This window comes from Sus scrofa, chromosome 3 (assembly GCF_054392235.1).
Source record: "Sus scrofa isolate SSC_HxYL_T2T_F1_AM1 chromosome 3, Sscrofa_HxYL_maternal_Yorkshire_Landrace_v2.0, whole genome shotgun sequence".
In the NCBI taxonomy this organism is placed as follows: domain Eukaryota; kingdom Metazoa; phylum Chordata; class Mammalia; order Artiodactyla; family Suidae; genus Sus; species Sus scrofa.
In genome coordinates this window covers 112,336,335-112,362,665 of record NC_139385.1, presented here as the reverse complement: position 1 = coordinate 112,362,665, position 26,331 = coordinate 112,336,335, and the positions used below count along the sequence as shown (strand labels likewise).

Genomic DNA, 26,331 nt, shown 5'->3' with positions numbered 1-26,331 from the left:
TCTCACGTGTCTTTTTCTTCTACCTGCTGTCTATGGAACATATTAAATAGGCTGCATTAGAACAGGTCCCCAGTGCTCCTCTCTCCATTATTCCAAAGGTTCCTGTTACCATCTTAAACATAATTAAGTCAGGAACTACTTTGTTTTTGTTTGTCTGTTTGTTTTTGTTTTCTGATGGGCTCTGAGGCCAGTGAATTCTTATAAAAGGGGGATCAGTTAAATTTCCCCAAATGTTGGCTCCATATAGGAATTAGTCCTTTGTATTTGATTGTTTTATTTACATGTAAAAAGGTACTTTTCAGGCAAAGGGATCTGATATCATCTATCATCAACTGCTCCCATCAATTGCTTGTCCACAATTAACAAGCACTATTAATAGGGACTATGCTCATTATATATATATATGTAAAATTAAATATATATAATATTCCTTTTAAAATGGCCACTATTAGAGGATAATTATGGGAGACTCTCATAAGAATACAGTATAAAAAACTATTTTTAAAGCTAATATGAAATTCCTGTCCTTCCTTCTCAAATACAGGTCATATAAAATGGCCATATAAAATGGCTCTGATTGCTTTCTTCGAATATTTGGCTGCTTTACTCCATTATTTTCTAAAAATATAAATACAAATCAACCAAAAATCTGATAAGGATACTGCTGTTCATTTTTTATCTCTAGGAAAAGACTTTCATATGTTAGAAATTTGTTCATTTTAAAAGAATCAAAAGATTTTAAAGCATAAAGCTGGATAGGCCTCAAGTAAGGGCTAAGTTCTTACTGAACTATCAAATCTTTCCTACTAAAGAAAATTGATGTGAGTATGGTTTCATACACATGGTCCCTTTTAAATGTCATATCTGATGATATGAAAAATATATGCCAAATGAACACTAGGACATCAATAACACTGAGGATTTGTTCTTTTTTTTTTTTTCTTTTTTTTTTTTTTTTTGCTTTTTAGTTCTGCCCCTGTGGCATATGGAGGTTCCCAGGATAGGGATCCAATTAAAGCTACGCCACAGCCACAGCAATGCAGGATCCAAGCCGTGTCTGCAATCTACACCACAGCTCACGGCAATACCAGACCCTTAACCTACTGAGTGAGGCCAGGGATCAAACCCACAACCTCATGGTTAGTCAGATATGTCTCTGCTGTGCCACAACGGAAGCTCCTGAGGATCTTCGTTCTTATTAAGAATTGTTTTTTGGAAAACTGGCTTCAGTAAAGAAGCCTAATCATTGAATTTTTCTGAAACTTCCTATTATTTGCCATTGGACTCGTCAACCATGAACAATAGGTATGTAGTAGTCTCTACCACTAATCTTTTAGGGGATATTTAATGTTTGGAACCAAATTTTAGCACGATTCCTGAGGAGGGACAAACTGAAGACTTAACTCATTCTTCTATGTTATCACTTCTGAATTTTAGAAATTTGGCATCAATCAGGCGAGTGGGCACTTCTTGAAGAAGAAGGGTATTGCTTGGTGCACTTGGGAATTAGGGGAGGGACATGAAATTTGCTAAAGCTTCAAAGGAGATGAAGGATAGTACTTGGAAGCCGAGGAAGAGGAGAGAGTTAAGTGTGAGAGTAGGAGACACGGTGAGAGAAGAGTACAATTTCTCGCTGGTATGTCTTTGTATACTCTCACACCTTTCATTCCTCTTCTTATCCATTTTGGTTCCTCAAGCACAAGGGAGAAACTGCACTCTTTCTCATATTCCTCACGGTCAAATATTCTAATGGAAATGATCTTCCTGTGGGAACACAAGACAAAGGCAAAACAAATGGTTGGAGTCACACGCTCATGCCAGGTGTTCACCAAGCAGCAGGTTACTGTGATGTTATGGAGGGAGACTTGGCAACACATGGACCTCCAGGAGTATGTAAAAGGGCACCTAGGTGCTCGCAGCTGGCCCCCCACTAAGTATTCTCTGCCAATCCATCACTTTCATAAATTCTCCCTGCTTCAATCAGAAATCAGAGGGTACCCCGATTAGGAAATCAGAAAGTTGGCTTTATTTGGGTGGAGAAAGCATCGGCACCAACTTTCTGCAACGAGGCTTGACTGCACTGACAATGAATGTCTCAGGCTGTCATGTGCAGAGTGGCCAAACCTGGCTGATGGAGCTCCAGGCCAGGCCCACCGTGGTCCCAAAGGAGACCTGTGCCCTGTTACATAAATGGAGGGATGTGTGCATGGTAAGTCACGTTCTGAAGAGTGCAGGCATCCAGGGGTGGCATAGGCCAGCAGAAGCTGTTGGGCTCAGCCCTGCAGCAGCTCCCCCACCTTTCTTCTCACTCATCTCCACCAGGCGGGGCTCTCCAATCTCAAGGAAGAAGGTCTTGTTTTTCTCATACTCCTCATCATCAATTACCTTGACTGATATAGTTTTGCTGAAACAGAGAAGAATAGAAATTGACGAACAAGGGGAAGAGGAAAGAGAAGAGAAGGAACACAGGAGAAAAGCAAGATTAATGAGCTGCACTTCCAGACAAATGGCAACTGAGAAGCTTCTGGACTGTGAGACTGTTCTTCCAGAATGGGTGTGGGATAAGGCTGAGAGATTACAGAGGTCACCCCAGGCACAGCTCCCCTTCCCAGGACCACAGAATTATTGCAGCCAGAATAGAGCACTCATACCAATAGGTTTATCATCACCATGAGAAGCAGAAAAACAGAGATTGCAATAGTAAGAAAAGAAACATATTTATTTAGTAAGTGCCTTAAGCATAGGATTGTCTGAGCTGTGCTCTGGAATTCACTCCTTTGAAATAAATCAATAAATCAAATCAAAATACAAACACATGTTTTCTCTGAGTGATAGGCATCTAGGTCGTATTTTTTGGCCTTCATTCAGATTTACTTTATTTCCAAACATAATATTTTATCATAATTTTTTAAATAAATGTATAAGAGTATTGCAAAATAAAAGCCTTTTATTTCTCTGCCCCATGTCCTAGAATCAAACTCATCTTCAGGTGAGTCAGATTTTCCATGTTGATCACAAGGGGAAGTTTTTCATGTTTTGTCTGTCTTTCTAAAGATGGAAGTGGAGGCCTCCCAAGGTGGGGGGTGGGAGTCATGATGTTCTAGTTATTTTCTTCCCAAAGAAAGTTGAGTTTCAACTTTGACAAAATACACCCTTTACACTTCTTTCAAACTCCACCGATACACCTAGGCATTTCTTTCCTGCCATCCATCCTTTAGCGCTTCTTGCCTTATCATCTTCTGGTTGTGACTGACAGGCAGGTAGGGCAAATGCAAATATGATGCAAATCTCAACTCCCCATAAGCCTTGATGACTCTGAAAAGAAATTTAATGTTACCTTCTAATTAATAAGGGCTTAATCACTTTATGTATTACAACTCACAGCCCCCAAACACGTGTTTGTCCTTAAAAAAATTTTTTTTTCAGTAACACTGGCCAAGAACATTTCTGACTAAAAATTCTGAAACAATGATTTTTATATAGACACATAGTTTTAATGTCATAGGCATTATTTAATTCAGGTGGAATGTCCTAGGTCTTCTGGAAGGAAATTAGTCTATAATCTTTTCTTTTTTTCAATTGTTGATCAAAGCCATTATGTTTCATTTAGATCTATGCATGCTAAAGAGCATCAGTCTTTTCTCCTGTAAAGGAGAATAAAGGCAGAAATTGTGTTTCATTCTTTGAATTTCCCAAAGCCTAATGCTAAATGAGATCAAATGATGGCTTCTGGTCCTTGGGAGCCTCATAACCTCCGCCCTGTTCCTCAGATAAGGAGCATCCCTCCACAATCCTCAAATCCCAATCTCTCACTACTAAGGAGTTGAAGCACAAGACAGTGCCTTTGCTCTCTTATCTCGGTCCTCAAAGACTGAAATACTAAAGCTAGATGAGCAGCTGTCAATGACTAAAGCAGTACTCATTTTTTAAGAGCAGTTAGATATTTACAAACCTACCAAAAGTGTGACCAAGTCCAACCACATGTATATAATGAATAGTTCCTGTCTAACTTCTAAGACTATTTCCCGGAACTCACTTCCTTAATTTATAGATAAACCAGCCTACTTGGACTACACTGGGGCTATCTAATCATCCTTTTATATACAGAAAATACAAAATATTAGGGAAAGCACAAGAAGATATAAGAAATGATGATGTGTATGCTTTAAATTTTAGAACTGAATTTGACGTTATAAGTGAGATCAAATTTACTTTTTAAAAACCTGCCAAATGTCTATCCTCTTTGTCATCTGATTTATGCATTTTAGGTATTAATTTCCATCTGACTGCCTTGCAATCATAAACTATATTTGTACATCTCCACTAAAGCAATCAGCATCACTATAACCATGTGTGGGAAAATGCTGATGGAATTAGAAGGGCCATGCTACTGACTTCTGGACATAATGGCCCCAAATACATTATCAAGGCACTTCATCATGGTAGGATACATTAGACTGGATGTCATGTTGTGATGCTTTGCTTGTATTATTTAAAAACATCTGACATATCTTTCTCCATCTTGCACCCCAACCCACCCCACATGTATTTTATTATATTGCAGAAATAAAGAAATATAACACATGTTATATTTCTTTATTTCTGCAATATATTTTATATATTTATTATATATATTATTAGATTTTATAATACATTTTATTAGACTGCAGAAATAAAGAAAGCACGGTGTAGATGGCTGGAGTCATCTTGCAAAAAGGGCAAGCACTTGTTTAGGAAAGACTCCCAGTTTCATTCCCAAAGGGCAACAGGACCACTTACTCACAAATACACAGACAAAAAACAAGTAATATATTGTTTCTTATCCTTGGTGAATTTAATCCTCTGTTGCTGTGATAGCTTTATTTTCTTTACTCTGAGTAGTTGATGAGTGTGAGAAATATAGGGTCCCACCCAATTTGTTTGTATGATAAAATAAACACTTAAAATTTATCAGTAGAGTATCATTATTTACATTATTACTTATCATAATCCTTAGAAAACATTTTAGCATTTGAAAACTGTGACCTGACCCTGGAAAATCAACTGTGAAGAAATGGAAAACAGAACTCCTGTAGGCGCCTGACAAAGACACCTAAAATAGATGGGATTTGCATAGTGGCATATTATTTCAAAATCATTATAATACAATCAATAGGGCCACAGACAGGAAGAGCCACTAAATTATATATTGATTTTGCTTCTCTTGAGCCATAAAGCTCTTAATAGGAAACCTGATTATTAACAGATAACTCAGTCAATTTAAGAGGCAAGATAAAGTGGATCATTAGAAATTATCTCTCTGAATCAAGAGAGACAAAAGTCAGAAGGGATTGGTAATGTTCACCTTTTGCTTGGGAACAGAACTATTGCTCCCCCTAGCAAAGGTAGAGAAGGTGAAATGAACCTAAGTTGTTCTTAAAGGATCATCTCCTTGGGATGTCTTTTGTTCACTTTCCAGAGCCTAATGCATGAAAGAGACTGTCACCATTTCTTCCATCACTGGGGATATTACATGAGATAGGTTGATCTGGTGAAGACTCCAGTTCCACTAGCCTGATGATCAGCAGAAGCATACCTTTCTCTGTGTCTCAGAGTTCTGCAGTGGAAATCAAAAATCTCAAAGATTGAAGGGACTTAAAGATCCTCCAGTTTGCCCTCACTGCCACCCCATCCCACAGGGGTTTAGCACTTTTACAAGGACTCTTTCTCCCTGAGAACACAGATTAATGTTGGCTGTACTTTGATTCTATTTACCAATGGGAAGCAGTCAGACAGCTGTTGTTACTTCCTTCTTTTTTTTTTTTTTCTATTGTAGTGTGGTTAATTTACAATGTTGTATTAGTTGCGAATATATATAGCAAAGCCTACCTGTATCTGAAAGTTCTTTTTCAGATTCTTTTCCATTTTAGATCATTACAAGGTATTGAGCATAGTTCCCTGTGCTATACAGTAGTGTTGCTATTTCTTAAATTGAGAGGTTAACCAAAACAAGATTGGGATAGTCAGGTAGACCCAAGCTTTCATCCAACAACAACTCCTGCGCTATTATTGCACTGATAAGGAACAAATAGGAAAACTGCATCATGTGATTTTTTTCAACTACCATAATTATTATTTTTTACATCACTCTAAAATTCAAGAGTGTACTATAAAAATTATGTTTTCTGGAAACTCACAAAGCAGTTATATGTCTTATGATAACATTAAAACATTTAATAATTTCTCAGGATGCCCAAATATTTTATGGAAATATATTTTGGTTCTATTTCTAGGGGGGATGGTAGAAAGCATTTGGACAAGAAATATCAGTTTATTCAGTGGAGAAATATAGGTCATTCCTTCAGATTTTTGCAATGCCTCTCCTTTGATGATATTAACCCCACATCTATACTTTATTTCCCAGTCTCTCTTATCTGATGGGTCTCAATAGACCCAAACACCTTCAAACATTTTAATAAGCAGTTCTGATATCAGGTGGTGACTCAGGTAGACTGTGAAAGAGAAAAGAAAGAGATGGTTGTATTGGTGGAAGTTAAAAAAGAAAATCTCTTCAAAATATATTCTAATCTCCCATTACTAAGCCAGAGTAGTATCCGTTTCTTTTCAGATTCCAGCCTCGATTTGATCTTCTGTGGTTTCTTTTCCCTGAAACAGCTCTTGATGTTGGGAGACATGAGAAAAAGACAAGTTGGAGGATTAGAAAGAAGAGACTCTTTCTGAGTCCTTATAAAATAAAGATTTCAGTGAGGATTTCACACATGTAGATACTGCAATGCTTCTTTTACATTTTATTTTTAAAGATTTTACCTCTCTTTAGGCATACTCAGAAAGAAGTCAATGGACTGCTGAGCATTTTGCATTTATTCAATAATCAATCTCCTTAGCAGCCTGGAAGTAACTTCTATTACTTCCACTTTACAGAGGCAATAATGATTCAGAGAAGTTCACTTCCAAGGTCACAAAATGAGACTCCTGTGACTGGCTCCAAAGACCAGTATCTTTCAATTATGTGACCCACGAGGTCCTGATTCATTCAGTCGTGCAGTACTTTTATGATGACTTTGAAAGGTCTGAATAATTCTTTTGAATTAATATAGAGGTTTTTTTGTCTTATCTTTATGTTAACAAAGACTGCCTAGATGAGCAATGACAGATTTTCAATTCTGTTTGTAAAAGGCATAGAGCACATATTGTATTCAATGATGACTGCTTTAAAAACTTAAATCCTTGAGGAGATAAAGGTCCTGTTAGGATTAACTGAAAAGTGCCAGGAGCACAAGTGGGCTTCCCAACTCTGAGGAATGTGAGCTGCCAACCAGCAGACTTGGCCTCATCTGGGGGCCTGGCAGAAATGCAGAATCTCAGGCCCACTCTAGGTCCATCAAATCAGATTGGCATTTTATCAAGACCCCCCATATGACACTAATGCAAGTAAAAGTTAGAAGCACTGATCTAGATAGGACAAAGGGCTCTTTCATTAAGTCAGATGATAAGTTAAGAGGCCAGTAATAGTTGGCCTTGTGTTTTGGAACTGTCTGCATGGTGGAATCATGGGTGAACCTTTGCAAACTAAATGTCTGGGCTGGTCTCACTCCAGATTAGTGAGGTGGAATTCTCTAGCCGTGGGGCCTCAGCATGGATATAGTTTTAAAAAGCTTTTCAGGGGATTTTAAGATTGTAGCCAGGCCAGGACAGGCTAATGGAGAACCACCCTGTCTGACCTGATGTGTTAAATAAGGAGGAGGTATCCTTGTGAGGAAGTCAGGGTCAAAGCTGAAATTTAGATCTCATTAGCAGTCTAGGTTGAAGCATGGGAGAAACGTTTTACTTTGTCCTTCACCAGGATTTTTTTTCTGGATTATACAGAACATGTAAAGTTGTTTTCTCCTCTCAGGAAATGCTGGCCTCCACAGGCAATCTTAACAGTAATAGATGAGAAAACATTTTAACCTCTGGGCAGCAAAGTTTACACTCCTGAAGGGTGATTTCCTCCTCAAGAAATAAGAACTCTAGGCTTTTAGATAACAGATGTTCTATTTGGAAAACAGAAAAACTAAGGGTTTCAATTGGCACAGAAGATAGTAATGCTCCTATCCCTTCTCTCAGAGAGCCTCTGAGCCACACCAGTGAGAGGCCAGGTCCTGGAACTGGAAACTTTCCATAGGGAAGCTGCCACACTCAGACTCAAGAAAGAAGTGACCCAGGGCCAACCACATCTGAAGGGAAAAGATCTGGAAATTTCTCTGACCACAGAGTGATATCATAGGTAAAGCAAGTTTGAAAATTAATCCCCAGTACACGTGGTGTTAAAAGCTTCAGTATAAACCCCTATGACTCAAAAAGACAAATAGACCAACTTGAAATGGGCAAAGGATCTGAATAGACATTTCTCCAAAGAAGGTAAACCAATGGCCAATAAATAAATAAGGAGATGCTCAACAGCATTTGTCATTAGGAAAATGGGAATCAAGGCCACAATGAGATACCACTTCCCTCCCACTAAGACAGCAATCATCAAAAAAACAGATAATAAATAATAAATGTGGTGGAGAATGGAGAGTAACTGGAACTCTCTTACACTGCTGGTGGTGATGTAAAATGGTACAGAGGCTCTGGAAAAGTCTAGTGGTTCCTCAAAAGTTTAAAAATAGGGTTAGGGTTATTGGAGTTCCTGTTGTGGCACAGCAGAAACGAACCCAACTAGTATCCATGAGGACATAGGTTTGATCCCTGGCCTCACTCAGTGGGTTAAAGATCCGGCATTGTTGTGAGCTGTGGTATAGATCGTAGACGTGGCTCGACTCCACATTGCTGTGGCTGTGGTGCAGGCCAGCAGCTGCAGCTCCAGTTCAACCTCTAGCCCAGAACTTCTATATGCTACAGGTGCAGCCCTAAAAAAAAGCAAAAAAAAAAAAAAGTAAGGTTACCATATAACCTAGCAATTCCACTTCTAGATGGAACTCAAGTGATTTAAACACATATGTCAGCACAAAAACTTACACGTGAATGCTCATAGCAGCACCATTCATAATAGCCAAAAGTTGGAAACAACTTTAATATCCATCAGCCGATAAACAAAATGTGATATAGCCATACAATGGAGTATTATTCAGCAATAAAAAAGGAATGGATTTCTGGTACATGCTACTAAAGGGTAGTGTAATATGCTTCCCAAAACATACTGCTTTGTTATACTGATTGTTTTGAGCTGAGGGCCATTAAAAAAATTACAAGCTCAGGGGGAGGCTCTCTCTGAACTCCTCCTATCTGTGAAAAAGATAGATGCTTAAAAAGGAAGTCATCATAAAAAAAAGGAAGTCAATTCTCATAAATTCCCTTACTGAGAATTTCATCATCCAGTGAACGTGATTATTGTCACAGGTGAGAAGACTAGAAGTGGACACGAAAAAAATCTTTGCCACAAACTGTCATACTGCCCATCTTTTCTTCTAAGGGCACATTCATCTTTCCTCAAAGTCATGTACAAAGCCTACCTCCCCTCTCCCCTTTCCCTATTAAGATGGTATTTAGGCTTACGTTTAAGCCACCTCAGAGAATGACTCATTTTTCCCTGAGTATCTCCCATGTAGATATGTTAATAAACTTTTGTTTTTCTCTAGTTAATTTGGATTACATGGCCTCAGCCAAGAACTCCAAAGGGTAGAGGGAAAATTATTTTTCCTCCACTACACTTTGACATGGACAACCTCAAAAACATTACGCTAAGTGAGAGAAGCCAGACACAAAAGACATTGTATGAGTCCATTTATATGAAAAGTTCAGAATAGGCAAATCCATGGAGACAGAAAGTAGATTAGTGGTGGTAGAGGGCTAGGGGTTGCAAAATAATGGGGGTGCCTTCTAATGGTTGTGGGATTTCATTTAAGAATAATGAAAATATTCTAAAATTGCTTATAGCCACAGTTGTACAATTCTGAGAATATACTAAAATCCATTGAATTGCATATTTTAAATGAATTAAATTCTCTAGTGTGTGAATTACGTCTCAACAAAGCTGCTATTACAAAACACAACAACAACAACAAAAACAAGCTTCAGGACAAATCATAGTCTAGAAAAGGCTGTTTCTTTGGGTAAGAAAAGGTTGTGAAAGAATGTGTGGGGTGAATTTTCATTTAGAAGTTTCAAATTGCTAGTACTGCTAAAACTTGGTGTGCCTCACGGCCATGAGACGGTGAAAACCATTTGCTTCAAAGCTAAGTGCCATTGCTGTGTCTGCCAGCTCTATCAGCCCTCAAGCCATCCCTCTCCCCAGGCAGAGTGCTTGCTGCTTCCTCCAGGGTTAAGGATTATTGATGTCCTGCTTTGACAGGCTAAACATTTCTGATGGATGTTACTTCAGGCCTGGCCCCCTTGGATAGTTTCTTTCTTTTCCAAAAGTATAAAGTCTTTTGAAAAAATCAGGAGCAGTGTTTCCTTCATGGGATTCATTTAAAAGGAAAGGCAAGGACTCAAAACGTGCTGCCCTTGCAAAGCCAACAGCTCTGGTCACATCACCCAGGGCATTATCCAGTGTCCTTGCTGGCACTGATTTCTCTCTACCATCAAGGAAAGACATGCTGGCTATGGGTTGCTTTTGTATCACTTGACTTAAATTGCTGGTGCATTGTAAGCCATTTTTTCCCCTTCAAAATTTAACTTGGTGAGTTGCCTGGTGATTTGAAGTTAGGGAGAGAAAGAAGCATTTGGAGAAGACCCACACATATATTCTCATCATTTTCCCATAATTGATCCAAGTCAACTTCCCCTCCAACTCACATTCCAAATAGGGTAAGAATAGACTGCTTTTCATATTATTTCTAATAATATTTTTACATCTTTTCCAGATTATTGGTGAGGAACTCTGGCATGAATCCACTTGGGAGTTTGCTCAAGGTCCCATTCTAAGTGGTCATAGAAGAGGGACAAAAGTGTAACTTGAATCCCTTGTTTCCTTTGTTGAATGCCAAGGGCACAAAACTGGAATTCAGATTACCTTGGATTTGTATCTTGACTCTGCCACTTTCTAGCTGAGATATGTGGGCTAGCTAGCATTTTTCTAAACGATGTTATCATCCATCATTTGGGGATAATAAAACACTTAACAGAAACTGTAATAGTCCCAGTGTGGCAAATATTTGGAGAGAAGTCTAATTTGAAAAGATACATGTACCCCAATGTTCAATAGCAGGACCATTTATAATAGCCAATAACCTAAATGTCCATCGACAGAGGAATAGATAAAGAAGATGTGGTATACAAACATACAATGGAATAATACTCAGCCATAAAAACGACATAATGCCATTTACTGCAACATGGATGGACCTAGAAATTATCAGGTTAAGTGAAGTAAGTCAGACAAAGACAAATATCATATGATATCACTTATATGTAGAATCTAAAATACGACACAAATGAACCTATCTGCAAAACAGAAACAGACTCACAGACCTAGAGAACAAACTTATGGTTACCAAAGAGGAAAGTGGGGGAGGGGAATACATTAGGGGTTTGGGATAAGCAGATACAAAAAATGCCATATATAAAATAGATAAAGAACAAGGTCCTACTGTATATAGCACTACATTCAAATATATTTGAATAATGTATTATAGAAAAGAAGCTGAAGAAGAATATCTATCTATATCTATATCTGAATCACTTTTCTGTACACCTGAAACTAACCCAACACTGTAAGTCAACTACACTTCAAAAAAAAAAAAAAAAATACTAGCTAGCTTCCTAGTCCCAGCCTCAACAGGGTCACCCTTACCAGGTTAGCTGGATGGATACTTAGTGGGGACTGAAGTTGTACTTTTCCTGGAGCTCCTGCTATGAAGCAGAACATGACAAACCAGGATGGTGCTATTCTGTAATTTAAATAGCCTCCAAAGATGAAAGTTGCTGAAGTAGCTCAAGCAAAGTAATTCTCCAGGAGGCATTATCATCTGATCTCTTTGCATTATCAGATGGTAACTGGAAGGCTGCTTCATGCAGAGCAAGGGGCAGGGGCATTTAAAATCCTGCTGTTCCCTGAAGGATACCAAGGGAGTTTTACAGAGCCCTGGAGTGGGGGTTTTCTGGTAGAAAACCTAGCTCTATTCTATTTTCCTCTCTTACTTTTGAATCTGAATGGCAACTCATTCATTCGTTCAAATGCAAGATAGGAACAAGTGTAATTCTTTGGGGGTTCTCTCTTAGCAATCAATTGTGAACTTTAGTCTCAAAGGATAAACTTCATAGCTACCTTCTGGTCCCTAGAAGACACATTAGTTGACCACTTGAAAGAGATAAGGATCCTAGAATTAGTGCTCAAATAAATAGTACCCTGGGAATGCTAGATCCCTCCTCAAAGTTCTATCCTATGATCACAGGCTAATGTGACAATCACAAGAGTAAATTTGCTAAGAGAAGATTATATATATATATATCCTAATTTTGTGATATGTAAAATTTATACCTTGCCCTTGCTTCACTCCCCTGCAGCGAACACACTTCAGTCTTTAGGAGGGTAAAGTAATAAGGGTTTGTTATCTAAATGTGCACTGAGACAGTTTGTAAATTTAGTGAAAAACAAAGAGGATCCAACACTGGGCACCATGTTGAAATACATCAAAATAGATCTTAGTCTAGATTTATTTTTATCGTTTAATAATACGGACATTGTGCAAATTCCATGAGAGGAACTTTTATCAAAATGTTGGAGGATTCTCATCAACTTTAAAATGATTCCTTAATTTGTGAGTGCTGTTTGTAACCTGAGATCTTCACTGTAATCCTTAAAGTGAATGAAAAAGGTAAAATTCTCTAGAAAAAGTTGTTTTAACAAATTCCTCAAAGTTGAGGATATTGTTATGTGTACTTTGAGACCCTGAGCATCTTCTTCTCTACAAACCAAACACATATAGAAATGTATGTTAAATCCTCAATTTGTCACTGCCCTTTAAAAGAATTTGGAATTAAATGAAATTGCTGCTGTTGAATTTGAAAGCAATGGTTGGCTTCCCAACCTTTTCAAAAATTATGAGCATTTTCAACATTTTTGAGTTGTCATTAGATATGAGACTCTCTCTAGAGATTATTTACACCTTCAGACGCTCCTCCTTTGTCAAGGTTCTTTGTTCATAGTAAAGAGTTTCCCTCGAAAGCAATGGAAAGATTTCACTCTTAGTACATTCTAGGACAGCAGCTACTCAGTGCCGAGAAAGCATCTGTATTCAAAAGAGGCCAGCTTTAAAAGTAGAACAGCAAGAAATAAAGCTGGGCTTTCTTAAGATTTTTATTCATATCCTCTCTCTCTTTTCCTTCCTTCCCTCCCTTTCTCCATAGCCACAAAATAATCAATGACAAATCAATCTCTCTCTGCATGAATTCATATAAAACATTCTAAAAGGAAGGATGCCAAAAAGTTTTTTCGAACATAGCTAAAATAAATCAATAAATAATGAATTGATACTGATTTTGACATCTCACATTTCTATTCCATGTCTTATCTTACTGCTATTTTATATTAGATTAAGCAATCAATCTTTACGACCTCACATTGTTGCAGGTGTTAGAATGAGCTCCCTTACTGTCGCCTTGAGGATTATTTTGAGCTAAATGCAGTCAAGACCCCGGGGGTTCATGTGAAGCTACTGTCCCCCCATTAACTACCTAGATGAATTTAAATTGGAGATTTTCCCCAGAAAAAGAGTTATTACCAGAGATAAATTTTATCCAAGTGGCCCCACCTACATGGCAGGGCAAAAATCTAATTCCCAAGCATCTGTTCTTCCCCTTACCATCCTGTGAATGATGCTCCTGACCTTGGAAGTCCTAGGCCTCTATCCCATTCCTTAGCTCAGGATGGCATTTATCTCTTATTTAACCTCTTTGTCTCCGACCCTCTTAGGCATGTTGGGTTCCTATATGTATGAAATTACATTTGAATTTTCTCCTATTCATCTGTCTCAAGTCAATTTGATTCTTAGACCAGCCAGAAGAACCTAGAAGGGTAGAGGGAATTTTTCTTTCTCCCCTGACATTATATATTCTACAAATACATTTGGATTTTAGTTTTGTATTTCACAATGGAGGCCTATGGTTTACAGAAAAAAATAAATAATAAATAATAATATTTACTGACCACTTACTCAGTGGGTATAAGGTTGAAAAGGTAGGTTTGGTTCAGGTTTCTTTAACCTGAAGGTGTCATGAAGGAAGATCCCCAGGGAGTCTATTAAGTTATTTCAATGTTAATTTATTTCCACAGTAACATAATTATTAAGACTAATCAGGTTCCTGCTACCGTGGCCATGGCTCCGAGTAGTTCTACAGCACTGGCGGGGGGTGGGGGTGGGGTGGGGAGGACATGACCTCCTAAAATGCTGATTTAGGAAAGGGATTCAGATGGTCAAGTTCTCATTTTGCTGTTTACTATCTGCACCTTTGTGGGCTATTTATTCTTCCTAAGGCTCCTGCTCCCTAAAGTGGTTATGAAAATAGTTTTTATCTCATCTGATGGCTGCAAATAAACCATGATAACACATATAAAAGGCTTAACACAGAGCCTGGCATATATTACATACTAAATGAATATTAGCCATGAATATGACCACAGGCAATATTGTGTCAAGAACTGGGACTCTTGGAATTGAACTGCCTGTAACTCATGTGAATGCCTTAGGTTCCTCACCCGTAAAGATGGAATAATTATATCTATATCATGAGGTTTTTCAAGGAAGAATAGGGGAAAACAGAACAGGACAATGTACATAGAAAGGGAAAGGGACTAGGAACTGAAACATTTCAATAAAGCTAATTTACTGATATCACAAGGTAGGTTAGTAGAAATCACTAAAACCGATTTTTTTTTTAAAGCAAGGTTTCAGTGTATTTATTAGCATTTGTTTTCCCTGCTAACCTAGGCAAACCTCATTCTGAACAGACTTCTGTCCCTATTTACATGAAACATCATAAGTTGGCAGAATGTACAAGTTTGTGTTAGCAAGTTTGTACTTCATGGGCTCTTTTTCACTAAATACAATTAAAATAATATCAGTTGCTTTCAGATAAAACACTTCTTAAAGTGTTTTTTCCTGCTGATTAATCTCATACTTGCTCATTGTTGAGAATCTGACAAATGTAGAAATAAAGGAAAAGAAATAAAAATCACGCACAAGCCTACCACTAGAGATCAGCATTGAACATATAAAAGTGTTTTGTTTTTAACTTTTAAAACATGCAGCTGCATAATTTGGACCACATTTTGTGTGTATATATGTGTGGGTGTGTATAAATAAAAAATTCGGTGTCATGATTTTTCACTTCATGTTATATTTTGGACATTTCCCATGGCATAAAAAAAACTTAAAAACTCTCCTTTAAAATGGCACAAGATGTTCCATGAAATGTCTTTACAATTATGTAATTAACTATATCTTTACATTTACATGTAATAATGAATTAAAATAACAATAATAATGGATTGTGGGCCATTTTTTCCTCTCTACTGTTCCTATTTAAATAGACTGATCTATATTTTATAGGGTGAGAAAGAACTAAAACAAGCCAAAAATATTATGAACTTATGGTGCTTTCTTATGGTTGAACTACAAGGGATTATTTCCCTTAGAGGTGAATTGTTACTTCCCTAACATCCTCTTTGCATGCTTGGGCCCCATCCTGGACTCCTAACCTAGATGGTAAGCTTCTTCTTCTACTGGTCTTTATTGAAGTTCTTGTCTGAACTGTGCCTGTTGGAAAATTTGTACATCCCCCCATTTTTTTCTTTTTTTTTTAGCCTTTTTAGGGCCATACCCATGACATATGGAAGTTCCCAGGGTAGGGGTCAAATCAGAGCTACAGCTGCTGGCCTATGCCACAGCCACAGCAATGCCAGATCCAAGCCAAGTCTGTGACCTAAACCACAGCTCACGGCAACATCGGATCCTTAACTCACTGACTAAGGCCAGGGATCGAAACCACATCCTCATGGATGCTAATCAGATTCATTACAACTGAGCCAAAATGGGAATTCCTCTACATTCCTTTTTAAAAGAAGAAATTCTCTCCCTGGTCATTGCTAACTTTTGGCTAGTTTTGCTGAAAATTTTTTCAAGAATCATCCACCAGTGTTGTTTCCCTAGAAGGCCATTCTGGCTATGTTGCTAAGTTTCTATTGATTCTCTAACAAATAGTTCCTTATGCTAAGTTACTCACAAAAACCAATGACTAATGTCCTTCTACTAACCATCTATTCCCAAGCTTACCATCAAAAAGGCATTAGTCATTTTCCACTTAAATTCAGACCTCATCTTCCCACCCTACTTTCCAGTCTAGAACAGTCCTCGATCCTTGGTCATAGAAACCTCTTGGTTCATCTGTCTTTATACATCTGGTCAAACTGAGACTCACTGAAATTAGTCAACACCCCAAAGCCGATGGATGCCAGAATCAGGATTAAAACTCATCTCCCAATTCTTAAATCCACATCTGGGATTCATTTACTCTGCAGTTATCCTACTTTTTTCTTCTCGGTGCTGCTGACATCAAAACCACCATTCTCTGTAGAAAACCTCCTCCCTCCCCCTTTTCTTGGCTGCACTTGCAGCATGTGGAAGTTCCCGGGCCAAGGACAGAACTCCCACCACAGCAGTGACCTATGCCGCTGTAGTGACAATGCTCAATACTTAATCTGCTGTGCCACAAGAGAACGCCCTCCTCTCTCTATTTAATGAAGTAAACACTGATGCTGATAACAGGAGATGCATGATTTTCTTCATTAACTCACTGCCTTGTCATCATTGTCTGTTCTGCTGATGAATGTTTTCTAAATTAAATGGCCCATACAATGGAAACATGGACTTCCTTTAGTGAGGATAGCTGAACAGAATCAGACCTGGTGAGACTTTGACATGAAAAGAATCTACAACATCCACAGAAACACTAAATAAAGAGTAAATAAACAGTAAACCATAGTCTTATTCATATCCCAAGGCTTCTGGGCAACACATTTAGCAGTTGTCTATCTTTTCATTTTTCTCTTCTTATTTCCTTCTTCAACCAGTTTTGGTGTGCCACCTAATAAGGAAACTGATGGTCTATTTTCCTGAGATGAGAATGGTCAATAATTGTGTGTATTTTTTCATTTAAAATATACTTCAAATTTTAAAGAGATCCCATTTGCTTAATTTAAAGGGAGTAGTTATCGAAGGAATTAGCTCTGCAGCCAGGTGGCAAGCCTATAATTGCTCTGAATAGTGGGTCTCCAAGTGATGAAATACTTCCTGAGTATCTAATCACCAACAGTTAAAAGTTAAAACTGATATAAACTGCAAGTCACAAGTTATTACCACCAAAACATCAAGGGCCTCAGTATGCTCCCTACCCTCTGTAGAGGCTTTCCACTGTTTACGGGACCAGGACACAATTCACTAACTATGGATTCACACTGAACTCTTCAGGATAGCATTTACTTGGATATTTAAATCTTTCCCAGGTACTCTATTTAGCTAAAAACCACACCAGTTATATTCAGAGTTTGTTATTTGTAACAGAAGGGACCCAAGGCCCTTTATAGGCAATTGTTACAGAAAAAATCAGTAAGAAGACAATTAAGCTTCTTATTGATTCCAACTTAAAATCAAAATTTGAACTGAAAATGTGTTTTGCTTTTTTATTTTTTTTCTTTTATGTTTCTTGTTTATAATGGAAGTTTTCCCCAGTCAGACTTTACAGAACCAGAGCATGTTTACAGAATGCAAATAATGACATTGTTTAACAAAACTGAACCACTAGACCAAACACAGTGACAAAGTACTTAGTGAGCAATTCTGGGATTAATTATAGGGACCCTGATGAGCTGCATTTAAAGTGCATATTGATTGAAGGGGAAAATCTGTAAGGAGGCTTTACAAATTTTTTAAATTTTATTATGGATTGTATGTAGTTCACAGTTAGTGCTCAAAAAGCAAATCCTCACCATTATATCAGCTTTTGATGTAGATATAATCTTCTTATAGGGAAAGGTTATTGTTTCCGGATTTGTGCTATTTTATAAATTCTCTAGAAAGTTTGCACTTTTGTTTGGAGAATCTTACAGGTAGCAGGGACATGAGAAACTAGATTTTCATTTGCAATAGAGATTTATAGATTTTGGCTATAAATAGTTATAAATATATATAAATGTATATTTATATATTTTTATAAACATACAAATATTTATATATAAACATTTTTATTCTTATATAACATATACATATTTATATATGTTATAGCAGCATGACTTTTCTCTCTACAAATTTCAATTTCATCAAATGTAAAATGGGAGTTGACACGAAAAACAAATGAAATAATGTACATGAAAAAAATCATTTAACATATTAAGCATTTTCAAATGTAAGGTGTTAACCTTCTCTTTTGCAGCTTAGGTCTCTTGGCTGTAACAATCGTTCCATTATTGCTTCTTCAGTTTCACTCTGAAATATGTATGCAATATGTATAGTGTATTAATATTCTAATAGTCACTTTTGAAAAATAGGAGTTTATTATATAAACAGAAAGGCAGTAGTATCTGATATCTATCCATGGATCTCCCTTCAGAGTTACATTTTATGTTTACCTAACTAAAACTTACAATTTATAGTAGCATATACAACTGACTGCTAAAACATGAGATAATAATTCATTAAATATTTATTAAGTTATTCTTCAATTGGATTTTAGCATTTATGTTAACTTTAGGTAGAAATAGATTTAACATATTAATTATAATATATGTTTCATTTAATAAAATGAAAACATGAGGGAAATAGAGTACATCTTAAGGACAGGTCTATGTATCCTGAATAAATCCTACAAATTCAGGTTTGTTTGTTTTTTTTTTTTACTATTTAGACCTTAAAATATTATTTATCAATTTTCCCCTCTCTATTAACTTGCTGTCATGGTGTTTTGGTGTATCATTTATAAGACCTGAATTCTAAATGAGTTATCTCTAAGTTTCTGGAATAATCAAAATTCTCTTTATTGTTTTAACTAAATGTTTTTCATGAAGTAAGACTTCCTGATATACATATTCAAAGGTTAGTGAGACTGGTAGTGGAACTGAAGAGAATCTATATAAACACATTTCTGGGTCTTCAGAGCCCCTGATAACATAAAATCTTCTGGCAAAGCCATCTACACTCAATAGCAACCATGTCGCCAAGGGCCAAGACACCCTGGGTACTCCATGTGCATTCCCCACGGCAACAAACACAGTGCCAGGACATGATGTCTGCTTACCTGACATCTGTAATTGACATAGCTATTCCCATTGTACAAATATGTACTTGAGTTTGTGCCGGTCCATCAAAGTCTCTTAGATTTTTCAGTAAAAAATAGCCCACATGTGTTTTAGATGAAAAGATAGGCTTCTTAGCATAGATTTTTTCTGTGAAAGTGAGTAAAACGACTATCATGTACATGATTCAAGCTCAAGGGTCAAGTGAACTTACCAGGCATGTTGTTTTGTCCAGCCCAGCCATTCCACAAATTTTACCCAGTATCTAATCAAATGTCAGACCCATGTTAGGCATCAGGGATAAAAAGAAGAATAAGCTCACAGCTTAGAGGGGTGACGGGCATGTTAACCAAAGATTAGCTATGTGCTCTGTATGTGTTAACTATAAGCATGAGCTCTGTGCTGTGGGAGCTCAAAGGGCGGGCAGCTTCACAAATGGCATGAGTAATTGGACTGAGTTTTTTTTTTTTTTTCCCTATATTAGACATTTCTTCATTTTACTTCTTTAATTTTAGTCGTTACTTTTACCAACCAATCTTCACATCATCTTAAGAAGCAGTAGATTTTAGTCAGGTGGAAATGCAGCAAAAGCTCAAAGATAAAAAAAGAAAAAAAACAAACGACGTAAATAACAGAGAAACAAAAAGGCACGTCACATTTAAGAAGGGGGAGGTGCTGCCTGGCTCCCCGTTTCCCAGGCACGTGTACATGGAGGAGGGCTAATGGGAGGTGTATCAAGAGAGAGAGATTGGGGTCAGTAGAAATATTAAGTCATCCAGGCACAACTTGGTAATAAAGAGTCAACGGGCCTTTTAGATTACGGACACTGCCATGATCAATTGTGACCTTTAGGATAACCAAGGTAACTAGGGGATGAAGTTTGCGTTTTTTTAGAAAAACTAGATAAAAGTGAAGGAGAGGGCTAGGGAAGCAGCCATGGAGAAAATGCTCTCCCTTGGATCAGCACTGCCTAAAGTCCCTACCAGAATAGTCAGCTCAGGCACTCTCCAGCAGCATGTTTTGAAAAAGGGCATGGCTCGCAGCCTCTAGTCCAGCTCTGTCAAAGTAGAAGAAATAGGGAGAAATTGTTTTAATTTCTCTTCTTCAACTTCACCTTCCTTAAACCTTGTCTGTAGTTTAGAGAAAACAAATCGAATTCCATGAAATGGTCTCTCTGAGCTCCTTCTTTGGCCTGCAACCATCGACTTCTTATAGCAAGACAGAGGTAGTAAAATACAAATTCTGTGGGAGAAAGCATCACCAGATTGGGAAACTGACCTGGTTTTCATGAATCATTATCTACCACTAATTCAAGTTTGAGCATATATTTCATTTCATTTTTATCAACTGTGAGTGGTTTGGGCAAACTTTATGACAAAGTGATATCTAGATGTATATGTTACCTTTTTCAATGAAAATGTCAAAAACTGAAGTCTCAGGTTAATGAATTACATGGAAAATTGCAATCACATTACACTATCTTACACAGTATTGGCAGGAGGATTGGTGAGAGAATGTAACCAAAATGATGTCATGAAATGGAAATTTACAGGTTGGGGTATGGAAAAGGGTAGAAAGAATATCATTCTCCTGAGAGGTCACTGAGGAAAGTGATTCTTTGGTTACTGAGCAGGCTGTGTGTATGTGTGCATGTGCGTGTGTGTGTGTGTGTGTGTGTGAGTGTGTGTGTGTGTAGAATAAAAGAAAGAGAGAAAATGGAAAGAACAGAGTGTCTTGAGGTCTAGGATGAGAAATAGTAATTTACTATGGGAGGCAAACGAGATTGAAAAAAATGACTGAAGGCGTGAATAAAATGACATCTGTTCCTTGCACTTCTCTGTGTTAGGTAGATCAGAATAATGAGCAGTTGAAAGCAAAAGATATATAACAAGGGTTCAGCTGCAACAGTTGGCGTTATGTCCGATGGCCAGGCCTGATTCAGCACAGTGGGATGAAACAGACTGCAAAGAGGACGAGACTGAAATTCAATCTGCCCACTGGACTAGAGCAGGGGGCTGAGAATGAGAAAGGCTGTAAAAAACCACCAAATGGAAATACATAATAGATGAAAATCAGGTAAGCCATTGGGTAAGATGGGCAAGAAAGCATGCAACTGAATGAGGTGGACTTGAGGATAAAGCAACACAGGAGTTCCAAGGTCAAAGGGTTGCATATAGCATCATGTATGAGAACCCTATCCTCACCTGGGAGAGGCACAGATCCTCCATGCGAACGGATTACAGGAAGGGCAGGCCTTCATTTAGGATAAACTGATATCATGAAATCAAGATAGGAAGGAGGAAACTGGACAGGAAATAAAATCTGACTTTCAGATCAATTTCAGAAATCTAACAGTTTACTGTATCTGTCCTGAGTGCCTGGAAAAATACATGGGATGCATAGCAATTCCACAGTATATGGTAAATGGGAGCATGGACTATTGGAACTGGAGGATGAGTCAGACTCTGATGGTCAACAAGCTTACTGTGATGCTGAGGCCCAGAGGGCTGGGCTAGTGCTTCTGGAATCCTTCCTGCTGAAGATCAGGGAGGAATTGGGATGAGAAAGTTGATTGGGATCAGTCTGGGTTTGTGGAGAATTGGAGGAAAAGGATAAGGCTGAGAAATGAGAAAGTACTTGGAGAAAAATTACAGCCACCATAATCTCTTTACCTTGAACTTGGACACTTTCTACCTGCTTCTCCCCACAGATCTTTTGTAGGGTTATATCCTTCTTTATTATGATCTATAACTATTAGATATTTAAGTAAATGGTATTTCCAGGTCCAATCATGGGAAACACCCAACATCACGATACAGAACATTAAGGAGTTTTTTTTTGTGGGGAGAAGATAAACTTTGGATTAGATATTTAGAATGTATGGACTGTGGGTCTTCAATGAAGATGAAGTGTTTAGATGAGAAGTCTCTATATTTTTGTCATGTATATTGAGATGGAAATTAAAACCATTCCTTTGAGCTGACAGACTTTCTCCAAAGCAGTGACTTTAGAAGAAAAAGGCAAGAATGTAGAACCCAATACTGAAGCATCTCTAGTAACAGAGTAAAAAAGGGGAGTATGAAAATGAGAGAGTGAGGGAGACACACAGCAGATAAATTTCCCGTCAAGTCTATTCCCAGTGGGCTCTAACATATCAAAATCAGAGGACTCACAATTACAGAGAAAAAAGATTCACAGTGCAGACCAAAGAATACTATTGGAAATAAAGCCAGAGGGCTGATTTATGTAGTAATGTGAAGGAGATAAGGGAAGATTTTGAGGTAGTAATGGTGGTGCTGGTGATACTCAAAGAGAAAATGAACGAGATGGCATGTGGCAGAGGCAGTTGTAACAAATGGAGACTTTCCTGGGAAGCGACCTGAGAAAACTTATGTGTGGATTAAAACTTAAAAACAAATGTATTTCTAGTGAAAATAAGACTCAGGGCATCATGCAAAAGCAGATTCTGAACGTGTGAGCCCTGAGGTTTATGGAAGGAACATAATATTAGACCAGTGGTTCCTCTGATCAAGCTGACATCCGAATTTCCTGCAGGGCTTTAAAAACAAACATATAGATTCTTTTACCTCACAGTAGAATCAGAACCTTGGCTGTGTAGGTGAAAGGTGAATGGGGGAATCTATAGCGTAAAAAAGCTCCCCTAATCATTCTAAGGCAATGATCCATCAACAGGCATCAGGGAGACATCTTATTAGTCCAAACAGCAAATAGCATTAAAAATAGGGCTTTATTTAAAAAAACAAAAAACAAAAAACAACTGTCTTCTCTGTCTCACTTTCCATATTTAAATAGTTTATGAAATGTATCCTTTTCCATAACATTGCCCTAAACCGAACAGATGTCACCTCGTCTATTATTCAGGGTAAAAGCAAAAGGTGGTTCTTTGTGGCCCGTGTAGGTTCTGCTCACTGTAATGTAGCAGATAAATTTCCCATCAAGTCTATTCCCAGTGCATTGATTAGTGGTAAAAATTCATAAATTAGTTCTTAGACTTCCTAAGTCTGTGAAGCATTGTGCAGAGGGGGTATTCTTTGTGTAGATTGATTTGTTCTGTAGCCTATATAATTGTCCATTAGAATATATCATGGAAATCCTCCCGTACATATCACATATATCAGAGACTGCACAGAAAATGAAGTCTGGCATTAATTACCATGGAATTGGATCAGGTTTGTCTGGCACTACTCCATGCAAACTCATTTGCCCCAGTTCCTATTTGGGGGCCAGATAAAATAATTGTCAGGGTGTTTCAATAGTGACATCCTTCCTGATAAATTTAGAATTTACTGAGGGATCCACTTTCCATGCATGTGGGTAATTGTGCTATTTTCTCTGTGCCCAGAGATTATTGGCAGAAGTGACAGCTGGTGCCTCAGGATGGAGCTATAATTTTATGGTGCAGAGTTGAAGGCTGGAAATGGAACTAGTAAACCACAAATGCCAAATACGTCATAAAGAAAAATGTTCCTTGGGAAGTACTTGCCAATTTCTGAGCAATACATTATTCCCTAACCTACACACTGACTTTTATAAATAAAACAGCTCGGGAAATGCATTTTTTAATTAAGCAGGCAGTTATGATAAAATGAAGGGCTTTCCTTTGTTAGCAAGAGACCTCTTTCCTACCCTCCACTGGCATGTTCTCTGGTGAACATGTTCTTGGGTTCACTTCCATTTTCTGAATTCTTTTATAAACAAGGTCTGTCAAGGAAAATTAAGTGTTCTTAGGATGAGAGAGACCTGAGTATTCAGAGTGAAAGTGATTGCCTCCAACTCTTCCCTGTTTGGTAATGTTCTCTTCTTGCTATAGTTTTTACCCTTAACTCCAGGGAACCAAAAGAGCCGGTGTTATCTCTGAGATTCAAGATAGGATCTATAGTTGAAGTTCCAGGAGAGAAGGTTTGCCCAAGAATGCTCCTTGAGGATGGCTTTTGTGGGTGAAAAGCAGTGCCTCTCTCCTGCAGTTTTAGTTCTCTCAGTTGCCTCTAGTGCCAAATTGAGCATAGGTCAGAAGGACCCCCATGGATGCCTGTCAAAATTGGCCAGATGGGGAGAAGCAGAGGACCATACGGTTTAGGTCAGCTCCAGACTTCTAGAAAGACTTGTCAACTCTGGACAGGTCTTTGGGCAGAAGGAAATATTGGGTATCTCTGAGTCTATTTCTCTGTGAAAATATAAGATGAAACTATCAATTGAAATCTATTTCTACCTTAATTTTAGAAAATTGAGTCTATGTTAATATAAATACATTTGTTATAGCTTAAATGAAAGATATAAATACAAAGGAATTATGTAAACAGAAGTAACACACAGGAGTTAGAAATAAAGGAGGAATTATGGTATGGAAGATAATCACAGCAAAAAACCTCTTCACTTGGGAAAACAACTGTGTTTGAAATGAAGCATTAGTCAGGTCCATGCCAGCTTAATGGACTGGACATTCTTTCCTGGAATGCTATGAATCAGAGTTCTTATTTGCATTTTCCTAGTCTAGAAAGATGACATACAAATATCAACATGAGATATTTATGTAGTATGATGTCTGAAAGGCCACAAACATTTGGTGTCATATCTCGCCAATTCATCGAAGTTCCATAAAATATTTCAAATGTTACGAATTTCATTTGCTATGAGAATATTATTGATTTTCTTAAAAGACTGCATTAGGAGTTTCCGAAGTGGCACAGTGGGTTAAGAATCCAACTGCAGTGGCTTGGGTTGCAGCTGCGGCTTGGATTCAGTTCCTGGCCCAGGAACTAACAAAACAAAACTGTATTTAGAAAATCTGACCCGGAGTGTAAATTCAGAATGTAACCCACAGTGGAAAAAAAAAATTCCATAGTGATATGAAAAATGAGAATAAAATCAAAGTCAGAGACTTAAACTCTCCAGTTGTAAGGAAATAATGTTTGGAAGTGTGTTAATGAGGACACAGCTAGGGTCCTGGGGAGGTTCCCTCTTTCAAGCACTAACTACTCTGAAGAGTGACTCTGAAATGTAGTTCCCAGGCCTTCACTATGGTGATAAAATTCACATCAACTCAATTGTCAGTCCTTTTTACTATGGAGATGAAGTTGAAAGGATTTCTCTGAGCTCCATTCTTTGAGCTTCCACAGGAACTGCAATTTTATGGAAAGCCAATTGAAGGAGAAAAAAAAAAAAATCAAAGGAGTTGAGCTAGGATCTGCTCTAGGGCGCATATCATGATTCTAAATTGTAAGTTTCTTGATGGAAGGCCTTATATTTTAAAATTCTTTGGTAAGGCACTTAAGCAAAACGTCATGGAAAGTTGTTCATTTTTAAAACTCTAAACATTAATATGATGCCATTTCAAAGCGGAACTAAAAATATTTCCCTATTTATAGTCATCAGATTTAGGGTATGGGATTGGGCCTGCACTGAATCCTAGAAAATAGAGGAATTAAATAATATAATTTGCATTATACAGCTCTACTGAAGAAGTGGAAAAGGAAACTACTACTCACTTTGGGCACCTTGACGGAATTACCACTGGATCACTGGCTTGCTTAGGAAAGAGGTCGGAATGCAGGCATTTGTGTCCTAAAGTAGCACTTCTCTAGAATAACATGTGATACTCTTTTTTAAAAATTAAATTTTAATTCATATAAGTGTATTAATATGCATATTAAAGTGACACAAAAATGAGTAAAATGCTTCCCCCTAATGACAAAGCAAAACATTATCATAACTCAATTTAATACTGATCAACTGAAATGTTACCAGTAGGCTGGATAAAAATATGTAACTATATAGTTCTTTTAATGATGGCAATAATAATTGCTAACTCACAAGGATTCTGACATGATCTTTACCAGCTCTTTTTTCTAGCCTTCCAAACCTGGCTGTGACCAGTTGTGTTTTCCAAAAGTGGCTGGATACATATTCCATTCTCCACGTGCTTTTTGAATTGAGACACTCCTCTCACCAGGAGGTGGAGGGTGTGGTCTCTCCTCTTGAATGTTTTTTCAAGGGGGCTAATGACTGTCACTTGGACTGGTGTGCAGAGGAAGTGATGCTGC

The 26,331-nt window shown here is 37.7% G+C and overlaps 1 protein-coding gene across 46 annotated transcripts in view; it reads right to left on the bottom strand.

Annotated features, from left to right (window-relative positions):
* The window catches only part of SLC8A1 (solute carrier family 8 member A1), a 421,405-nt gene that overhangs the window by 87,267 nt on the left and 307,807 nt on the right, over positions 1-26,331 (bottom strand). For 24 of the 46 annotated variants that reach the window (XR_014842083.1, XM_085019457.1, XM_085019445.1 and 21 more), the window contains one exon: positions 2,298-2,404. Coding sequence is in view for 45 of the 46 variants with exons in the window: in XM_085019457.1 (XP_084875583.1) it covers positions 2,298-2,404 (107 nt within the window). In the remaining variant the exon portion in view is untranslated. Of the gene's footprint in view, positions 1-1,660; positions 1,765-2,297; positions 2,405-26,331 lie in introns of all 46 variants that reach the window. The other 22 variants (XM_085019450.1, XM_085019449.1, XM_085019455.1 and 19 more) reach the window with 2 other exon arrangements.